Source organism: Gouania willdenowi, chromosome 15 (assembly GCF_900634775.1).
Source record: "Gouania willdenowi chromosome 15, fGouWil2.1, whole genome shotgun sequence".
NCBI classification, from domain to species: Eukaryota; Metazoa; Chordata; class Actinopteri; order Blenniiformes; family Gobiesocidae; genus Gouania; species Gouania willdenowi.
Window position 1 is genome coordinate 17,156,006 of NC_041058.1, and position 10,918 is coordinate 17,166,923.

The 10,918-nt window shown below is 39.5% G+C and overlaps 1 protein-coding gene across 1 annotated transcript in view; it reads left to right on the forward strand.

Annotated features, from left to right (window-relative positions):
* The window catches only part of kcnk12 (potassium channel, subfamily K, member 12), a 29,530-nt gene extending 26,966 nt beyond the window's left edge, over positions 1–2,564 (forward strand). Inside the window, exon 2 of the mRNA XM_028468906.1 lies at positions 1,206–2,564. Coding sequence (XP_028324707.1) covers positions 1,206–2,098 — 893 coding nt within the window. The 3' untranslated portion in view covers positions 2,099–2,564. The remainder of the gene's footprint in view (positions 1–1,205) is intronic.
* Positions 2,565–10,918: the final 8,354 nt, after the last annotated feature.

Below are 10,918 nucleotides of genomic sequence, written 5' to 3' on the forward strand. Positions count from 1 at the left end.
ATCTACTCTAAAGAGCTCTTAAGTGATACAATTGAGTGCTTTACATTAAGAAATTCCAAAATCTAATGCAAGTCAATATTTATTGCTGTGGAACCTTGTTCAATAAAATAGAAACTCTAAGCAATCAATGTTATTGAGTTAAGGAAATGGGAGTTAGATAGCTTACTGATTCCGGTGGCTACTTCTAGTCAGTTGCATTTATTGCATGTTAAATGTTTTGCTCTTTGTTTTGAGGATCTTAAGATTCAATTACATTACAGCACAAGCAACAAAAGTGTACCATTTCTCTTGAAATAAGTTCTAATTACCCAGAAATCATATTGAATGTTTAAAGAACTCCCTCAGGTTTGTTACAAACATTTAAAAATACCTATACATTTGAGTAGTCATGTAAATTGAGCATCTGCACTGCACTCATCCGTATACAAATAAAGTTTAATTTGATTGAACTGTTTTTGACTTTTTGAGGTGTTCTCGTGATATTACTTTCAATTAACTGGGGAAACCAAAACAACTGCTTGTTTGCAGAAGAGTTTTCTTATGAAAAATATCCTTTCCTTTATTATTAAAACCTCCCATAGTTTAAACATCCTTGTTAGGGTCGCATTCTTAAATCAAACTCTGAAAGTGTTAAAAAAATATATATATATATATTTTTCGCATCATCTGTGCGATCCAGAACACTAATCATAAATGTGATTTGAGGGGATAGAGTGACCTCTCGATCCAGACACTCTAAATAATTACATTTTGCCCTCTGTTCACACTGAATGCTGTCACTCCTCCATTTCTGATACCTACGTAGACCTATCTGTTTCTTCTAAGAACATTAGATCACACTCTGTATTTGTTTACTGTTATCTTTGTAAGAGCAGAAATTCAACAAGACCCATCGCAGACCTTTGGGAATTAGCATGATAATCCCATATTACCTTTGAATCATAGTCACAGCCCTTTAGTCATAGTCTTCTTGTTTTCTCAAGAGGGTAGATTACCCATGATGTGATACAATAATGCAGAAATGGACTGTGTAAAGAAAACTTAGACACCATATTTTTCAGAAGTATTTGTGTCAATTGTTTCTTTCTATTATTTATTTCTGTATCTAGTTTACATAATGTTTTTTTTTTCTTTTAGTAGTAAAATAAGGCACGTCCCTTCTGACTTATATTCTCTGTTGGTCTAACTCTGATCTGTCTTTTCAGGTTTTGGGATGACAACACCTGTGACAATTGCAGGCAAAGTATTCCTGATTTTTTATGGACTTCTGGGATGTGCCGCCACCATCCTCTTCTTTAACCTCTTCCTCGAACGCATCATCACCCTCCTGGCTGTTGTCATGAAGGCGGTTCGGGAGCGTCGCATCAGAAACAGTGGCCTGCTCCCACCAGGCCTCCGCCACGACTTCTCAGCCTACTCCCTCCCAGGATGGAAGCCGTCTGTGTACCACGTGATGCTGATCCTGGGCCTGTCGGCCATTACCATCTCCTGCTGTGCGTCGGCTATGTACAGCCCAGTGGAGGGCTGGGCGTACTTAGACTCGCTGTACTTCTGTTTCGTCACATTCAGCACCATCGGCTTTGGGGACTTAGTCAGCAGCCAGAGTGCATCCTATGAATACCAGAGCCTCTACAGGGTGGTCAACTTCTTTTTCATGTTGATGGGTGTGTGTTGCATCTACTCGCTCTTCAATGTTATTTCAATCGTCATCAAGCAGGTGCTCAACTGGATGCTGGAGAAAATGAGCTGCTTATTCTGCCAGCGCTGCAATAAGGCTAACGCCTTCCTGGGCAGACGTAATGCCATTCGCCCAGGATCTAAGGGTCGCCAGGCTCGGTTTGGTCCGACACCTGACCCAGATGGACTTTGTGATAGTGACACGGAGGGACGCAGACTATCAGGGGAGATGATCTCAATGAAAGACCTGGCAGCTTCAAATAAAGTGTCGCTGGCTATCATGCAGAAGCAGCTTTCGGAGTCTGCCAATGGATATCCCAGGACAGTTTGTGGCAGCTCCAGACACAACGGTTTCTCTGGGGGAGTCGGTGCCTTGGGGATTATGAACAACAGACTGGCAGAAACAAGTAACTCCAGGTAGAATGACTCAAACTGCGAGGCTGATCACACTATGAATCTATTATACATTAGATGGAGATCACCAATGTACCAGTTTATGCATGACGCGAACACCTGTGGACATTTTTACGGGTCATGACAGTAATTACCATCACGGAATCATCAGAAAATGATCAGCTGATGCGAAGAATGAAGAGGACTCCCTTCACTAACCTCAACCCAGAATAGTTCATTAAATATTACTGCTGGTCTGCAGAGGTATTGTGTTGGTATACCGTACTTATACAGCTAAAATGGTGCAGAGTAAAGGAGCCAAGGGAAGCTTTAAAAGCACTTTCTGTTGTTTAAAATCATTCAGAGTCTTTCTGAATGTACATAATGAATGCTGATATAAAGAAGTGTAATCGGGGAATGATACAGCACACACTGATCTATGCATTTTACCTCATGCATTTTTGCACCATTTCTAGACTCTCCACTGAGTGTGCATCCCCACTTTTTTCATGTTCTATCCTCAGGTGATTGTTTTTTTTGTTTCATGTAGGAAGTCAGTGTTTCAGAGCATGGCTGGCATGTAGCTGACGTCAACTGCGTTGCAATAGCTGACAGCAAAAAGGCATCCTGTTTGTTAGAGAAAAGGACAGAGTTTAAGAATGAAAATTCATTTCACAGGAGGCAGAAACGGGCTTATCAGCTGAGAACCTGCCTGGACAGCAAAAGACTTGGACTTGAAGGGTAAAAGTAAAAGAAGTCACCTCTGTCATAGGCTTTTTTCTTTTTTTAACAACTGTTGGAAAGGAAGTCAATTTTAGATCAATAATAGCTTTTAAAGTTAGATTTTTGATTCAGACATGTAACAAAAACTAAGTATCTGGGATTATTTGCAGGTGTTTGCATGTCTATTATGAGAAGAATTTGAAGCATTCTGAAAGTTGCTTTTCTAAACGCAAATGTGGATTAGATTGTCATCTATTCTATATATCATATTTTAGATTTGTTTGTTAAAAACACAAATAATTTCCTTTCTTGCACTGATTTATCAATCGGGAACAAGTGGATGTGGCGCTGGGACAAACTGTGGTAAAAACCTTGAGGGGGTGTATTTTCCTTCTGTTTGAATTGGTTGGGGCTCAATGGATGGATGTGTGTTTGTTAAAGATGTAATGCGATTCTGTCAAACCTGACGATTGATGTCCTTGTTGCTGGCAACTATCCCTTCCATGATGCTGGTGATTTAATAGAGCATGACGCAGTTTGATGCTTAAGAACTGTTGCAGAGGCAGGGACATGGGTAGTTTGTCAGTGCAAGGAGATAGCGATCTAGGAAAAAGTCTGTAAGAAAAGAGCTGATAGCAGCAGTGGAAGAGTAGGAGGAAAAGGACGCAATGGTACTGACTCCTTCCATACTCACATTTTACGCCCAGCACAAATAAAGATCGAGTCGCTCTCAACCAAGGACTTTTATTGTATCATGAGTCCACAGTCTGCTCCAGTGCATTTTTCTGTCACCTCTGCAATGATTTAACACACTGCATCAGAACACTCCATTTTCCTTTTTGCATTGCAGATGGCAGCACTTTCCTCTCGTTCATTATTTTATACTAATATAATACATAGCATATACAGTATGTATATACATTTTGCATTGGAATGTCTCCAAACAGTAGCTCCCAATTATAGATAAGGACAAAGGACACTAGTGATTTCTTTCTCTCAAATTTCTTTCGCGCATTGTATTTGGTACAAAATTCAACTTCTTTAAGAGGGAAACCTGTAACTAAAGTAAACCGTAAACTTGCATTAAAAATGATACCAAAAATGAAAACAAACAACACACTTACATTCAGACAGAATATCTCCAGTGATGTTTGTCTCTGTCAAGTCAAACCGTTTCGAACACACATATATACTGTAACACAAATATAAACCTCCGTGTAAAGGAATCAGCTATTGGTTCCCCTGAAAATAATAGCTATTATCTGTCCCCATAGAAGACTAGATACGTCAGCACACTGTAGCAGCCCGCTGAGCGTGACGTGCCTATGTGGCGGCCATCTTGGTTGGGGCAACGTTCCCATTAAAGGCAATGTACATTGAAAAATCATCCTTTATTGTCAAAGTCAGAATATGTGCTATTAATACAGAACGTTTGATTGAAATAAAAAATAAAAAAATTGTTTGCATGCCTTCTAAAACAATGCAAAGCCCTGTAACTTTGACCTGGCGAGCTTAACCTTGCCCTAGGCACGCAGCTCAAAGAGGCATATCTACTCTTCTATGATATCTATATCCGTACCCTTTAGATACTGGGAATACAGGGGAAACATTTCTCAGAAAACCCTGGCACCACCACATCATTGTATCCATGTTGACCAAAGAGGGAAATATTAACTACATTTTTTTGTTACGATGATAGAGCTGTGTCTCTCCGTCAAGCCCCTTACAAAATGTTAAAACCTCTGCCATTTAAACTTTTTTGTTTTTTAAACCAACTGCCTTTTTTTCATTGTGTCTGTGTATAGATCTAAAACATTTTCTCCACAGTCTCACAGGTAAGAACAGAGAAAATGACTCAGGTAGTTCATCGTTTCAGGCTTGTCCTATAGGTTTCCCTGCATGCCACTATGGTAAAGCCATATGAGATAGCTGTACATATACAACAGAGTACTCTTTAAGACTATTTTTCTATTTGTAGCTTTCAAACATGTACCTGTGAATGATAAGTCTCATATGTCTCAATGTCTTGTCGCTAAAGAACAAAGTGAAAAATATATTTTCCTGGTGTTGAAAGAAAAGTTTGCCACTTGACACATTTAATTTGATGCAGTGTGATAAAGAAGAAAAATGTTAAAACACTCTCTCCGACTCTCCTCAAGAAAGCAATTACATGCTTTCCCCCATATTACACTTTAATCTCCCAAAGACTCAACTACACAGAAGACGCATATGTTGGAGTTATTAAGTTTGAAATATTCTGCAAACAAAGAAAATGCCAAACCCTGAGATGTGCTGGCATGTTGTAGCAAATGACACTGTGGATGAATACAATGGTGTCTGCTCTACTCTAATGTGTCTCAGAGGTCTTCTCTAGAATAATGGCTTCCAGAAGATGTCATTTGTGAACCTGTTTTTCGTCCTTGGCTGAAAGCTCCATCAGCAGGAAATCTGGTTTATCTGTCAGCTTTAAATTCATCTCAACAAGAAACTATGTAAGCAACTGGATTTGTTGTACAATATCAAATACAAGGAATTTGATCAAAAAGGTTACAATATATACTAATTTTAACAATAAATTCAAACTTTCATTCCCTAGAATTAATTTTTAATCAAAAAGTGTTTCTTTAGTATTTAGAGTAATAATAAATACTCACCTTAAGTGCATGTGTGACTTGAAAACCTACTACCATGCTTTTAGTTCCTGCATATTCCTCATTGAAAAGATTCTAGTGTGATGTGTATCTGTGTCCTTTTTCTTAAACCTTTTGCATTTTGCAAAAATGATCTCCATTGATTGCAATGGTTTTGACTGTCCTGCTGTCCTATTTGTCTTCTGTAAGAAGGGACAGATGGTCTTGGGATTTACTGTTTGTTTTTAACAGCAGAAAGGCCTTGTTAATGTGAAATGTCTCTGATTCACCATCTTGTCTGCATTTGTGTTTCCATCAAACACAAAGTTTGGTGAAAAAAAAAAAGGATGCAAGCCTGCACTGTTTGTACATAACATGGGTGAACATGGCTGACCTGGATCACAGTGTTGCATGACTTGCAGGGAAGTTGCTCTGTGTTCATGCGTCCCTATATGAATAAAAAGCAATGCTGACAGCATTAACACGCTATGTTCTTTGAGTTATGTGATTCGTATTCTACAGCGCTCCACTGTAAAGAATCTCCATTAAATTGTCATGCTTCCATGATTATTACAAACCTGATAATAAAACAGACAGATGATGTAATGAGTGTAAACCTTTATGGCTGTTGATGGTGCTAACGACACATCAACAAGTTCCAACGCTTGGTTACAGGCATTTTCTTTCCAAAGTGCTGAAATGTGTTTAGGGCCTGAAAGTTACTCAGATTTAGTACATTAGTTTGATTGGGAACAGCTTCTTCTATAACAGAAAGCCAAACAGCTGAGTGCTTTGGCAACAGAAGGCTGTATTTCTACTTTGCTCGAGTGCTTTTGATTCTATGATCTTGAAGAATCACACTGTCAGCTCAATTTTCAAATCCACTGTGCATTGCATAGGCTTTTTTCTTTTTTTGCACTTGAGGGGCGATAACTAGATTTCACAGACTATGTACAGTATAGGAGCTGTTGAGAGTCTATGTGATGCACAGTGATGAAAACTTTTGAACCCAGTAGACATCATCACAGTGGATCTTTATCTTACATTGAGTTCACAATTATTGGCAGATTTCTTCCATTTTAAAGTTCCACGGTATAACTTTTATATTCATGCCTCGTAGATCATATTTACTGACTTCTATAATATATTATTTAGGAACCACAACCAATAGAACTTCTTTTGGTTGTGGTTCCTAAATAATTGAATGAATACAGACAGTGTAAACGTCCTCAGTGAGACACCGGTAACCAAACATCCTTAAATTCATTCACCTGAAAGACAATCACTGCTGTGCTAGTTACTGGAAAACTGTAACTTTCCACTATTTTTAGATACCTCACTTAAAAAAAGATAGCTTACTGATTATTTAAATCAATAAGCAATTTATCATTGCAAAAAGTAACATTTGAGTTACTTCCAAATGCTCCAACTGTTGTCCTTATAGCCGTCATGTCAGTCCTGTTACCGGATAGAGAATAATACAATGTTGATCAATTTGACAGTTTTCCTGCTTTCCCATCACCTCAATAGCAGTATTATGTCAGACGTTTCATGTTTCCTTTACCGCATGCCACCTGGGTATGATGCTCGTTAGAGGACGTGGCCACTGTATAAATAGGATGCGTGTTTTCCGCCACATACAGAGCATTTCCTCTGTCAAGCTGTCCCTGGTTAACAGTCACTCGGTTCAAATCCAGCTGATGTTGTGCAAACGGAGTGCCTTAAATCACTTTGGATGTGTCAACTGGGTCTCCTTTAGCTTCTTGCATTATTGAACTTCCACAGATTTCATATACTGTTACTGCAGCAGAAACATCCTGTGTCTCATTAGAGTGAGTCTGACACACAGCAGCAGCAGTCGCTGTGTAGCAACATGTGTTAATGTGTAAAAAAAACCCTTGTGCTCTAGCGTCACGAAACAGAGATGCATATTTTCATCCACAGGTGTATCTGAAGAGTTATTTTACATATTTCAAAAAGCTCATTCTCAGAGTATTCATTTATATTAAATACAATACTATATTTCTCTTTAACTACAATAACACCTTCGATAAAGCTACGAAATATCACGAAGCAGACTCCAACACAAAAGTAATGCTGTGGTTACACAGAGCCGACAGACACATTACAAATGTCAAATCTCCGTGGTACGTAACACATTTGTTACATTTGCAGCAAAGCGCAACCTATTGGAGAAGTTCCGTAACAGCAAATAGCATTCGTGAAGAAGTTTTTGACGTGTCAAAAAGTCTTCCAAAAATGCTACAACGGTGACCATATTCATGGTGTGCGTAGCGGCACGTGAATATCCGTATTTGGAGCTTGAAAGCCTTCGGAGTGTTGAAGAACAGGTCAAAGTCCAGGACCAGACAGCAGCCGGCGCCCTCCACACAACTTCTGATGCTCCTCCAGTACCTCCAGTTACTCCTCCAACTCCTCCTCCTGCAGCTCCTCAGAAGGGAAGGGGCTCAGATGGACCAGAGGTGCTGCTGTATTTAACTTTACATAACACTTCCTGTTTTCACATTGGGCTGTACCATTTACATGCAAACAGGGGTGGTGGAACCGTCCCCTAACAGCAGTCTGATGACCAGTCGGATGTGTGGAGCCAAATATATGCTGATTCAGCAACATTTGCCACACTCTCGGCAATGTTTGTTACCAAGCGTCACTGCTACGGCCTCCTCTAGGTTGTGGGGTCGCAACATAAATGCAAATGCCAAAACAGAAAAAAAACTGTTGTTTATTAAAGCAAAGTCATTAAAAGTAGCAACAGAATCTTCTGGTCCTCTCAGCCCTTTTATACCTGTAGAGCTCCTCCTCCCGCTCCACCTGATTACTGATTTGAATCAGGTGTGTTTGGTGAGCTGGAGGAAGGGCAATTGTTTCCATTACAGATTTTTGCAAGCCTCGTAACTCCCATAAAATCTCTTTGCTGCTGGAAGATGGACGCTCCAAACCTCCTTTTAACACCCTGTATTCCTTTGTTGTTTGCTATCTAATGAGGCAGTAATAATTTTAACTATAATGCTAAAAAATTTTAGTTTACACGTACCGCGCCACGTTTTTCTTGGAGAGAAGTGATCATGTGACCAGGTACCTCACCATGTACGTCACATTCTGTTACGTGTATTTTGCAACACATTTCAATATTGAAATGTCTGAAATTCCACCTCATGAAAGCGTAAAAATTTGCAAGGGTAATGGAAACGCAGCTAGTCACAGAGCCTCACAATTTAAAACTGACTCGTGCCAATTATTGTATTGTGTTGAAATGTGAGACACTCTGTCACGCATATAAATTCCTGGCATTCGTAATGTGTCGGCGCTTTGTGTAACCCCAGCATAAAATATAACATGTATTGCTCTCATTTGATGTTTAAAAACAAATAAATCCTCAACAGTTGATTTAGTTTCCAAGTCATCTGCACGTGAGTCAACAGTGCGTATTTGTATGGGGCTCTAATAGATTAATTTCTTTGAGCTCCGCTCCTCTAGATCACACAGCTAATTGAAAGCACAGAAAAACAGCTTGGCTCTTCTGTAATGGGTGGATCAGGATGTTAGTCATAAAGGGGGAGCCTGTAATTGCATTCATTAATAAAATGAGTCTGATTCCAGCAAATTATGCAGAATAGATACATGCATTTATCTCCTTGCGCAAAGGTTGAGGGGAGTCTGTGGAAGAAATGTGCCACGATGTCTGCGTTCATGGGTAATTATCCGTTTAACAAGAGGCCTGCTTTTCTTTGTCTTTATGGGGACGTGAACACTCACCCTACGTGATTGCTTTCTGCAGTCTCCTCGTGCAACACTGCAAATGATCCTCAGGGATTTTATTTGGCAGAAATATTATCTACAGGTTGCCAGACCTGCACAGATTATTTACTGCTGCCTGTTTTTAACTGCAAGTAATCAAAAAAAAAAAAAAAAACACCACCCTTAATGCAACACATCCAATTCTGCTTAATTGTTAGAGTAAATGAGTCAGACAGACACAAGAATAGAATAGATGCATTTTCTTTTGCTTTCCTCTCTAATGTATGCCTTACAAACTAACCCAAGCTTCCACACTGATGCCTTGGGAACAGTGAGAATATTTCTTGAGGAAACAAGATTGCAGTGAGGCCTGGAGCGGCGGGCTGGAGTCTCTTCTGTGCCTCCAGAAACCTCTGCTTCCCTGCTGATTACTAAAGACTGTTCACACCATCCATCTCTCTTTCTCTCTCTGCCTCCTTGTTACCCCCCAATGATTCTCCACAGCTTCCATTTTTTTTTATTCCCAAGCACACACATTAGAACCACAAAGACATGCATGAATCGAGTCTCTCTGCAGAATGCACAACTCCACCCACTCGCGTGCTTTTACAGTGTCATTTATCTGCATTTAACATTGTCACAAGTGATTTAGTTGAAATCCGTTGAGAATTAACTCTTTTTTTGACCCTGTCAAATTGATTACATTGCTCAATCAGTCTTGGGAAGAGAGGGCAAAGCACTAAACACAACTACATTTATAGTTGTTGGATCATTTAAAATAAGGGAGGACTGAGGAAAAAAGGCAGTGATGAAAACAGAAATATAAATCAGAAAAAAGAAAGACAATCAGTAAAAAAAATTTAAAAAAAACGCAAGAAACCGATATGAATAATTGGATGTATAAGTACAACAACAGGTGTGTTTTGAAAAGTAATTTAAAAGATGTGTCTTGGGAAGGAGTTCCAGAGGGTAGGGGCAGTGACAGAGAAAGTTCTGTCCCCCCATTCATCTTATATAATTTGGTGAAGAAAATATCAATAGTACGTTAAGAGAGTAAAAATAAAACTCTTTGTAGTTGGGTTTCACACAGAAAAAGCAATTACTATTTAGCGGTTTCAGAAGTAGTCCTAATGTTAGAGCCAGAGGTGAATAGTCTGCAGAGTGTAACCTGATGGCTGCAGGTACAGTATCTTAAGATCAAGCCAGGGTCAACGATCCATCTTCCATACTGGCAGCTTCTCTTATTCAAGCTAAGGAGGAAATAAAAGGGTGCATCATAAGGAAAACAAATGCAAAAAAAATTAAAAGTTTTAAAAGTGTGGTAAAGCTTAAGTTGAAGTTTTATGCATGAGGCTAACATTACGCTGTAATGTAAGTTGTCATGAAGGCTGTCATTAAGTGTCGTTCGTTACTCTAACCCAAAACCTTTGTTACCTTAACCCTAATGCTGCGTTCACACTGAATGCGTCTTCCGCAGCACCGGACGCATCTGCCGCACAAAACGTTCCGCATGTGATCAAAAAATGTCCTCATTCCCTTCATACGCACGTATGAAGCGAAGCACCACCCACCAGTGACACATTCAACTCAGTGAGTTTCACTGCCTGCTGAAGCGAGGAGCTGCGCTCCTTTTTCTCCTCTCACAAACATAAACCACCAGTGAAAAAAGCCGGTGTGATTAGCGACTAATGCCATCCTAGCTCAGTGCCAATGATTCAAAGATGAAAACTATAGAG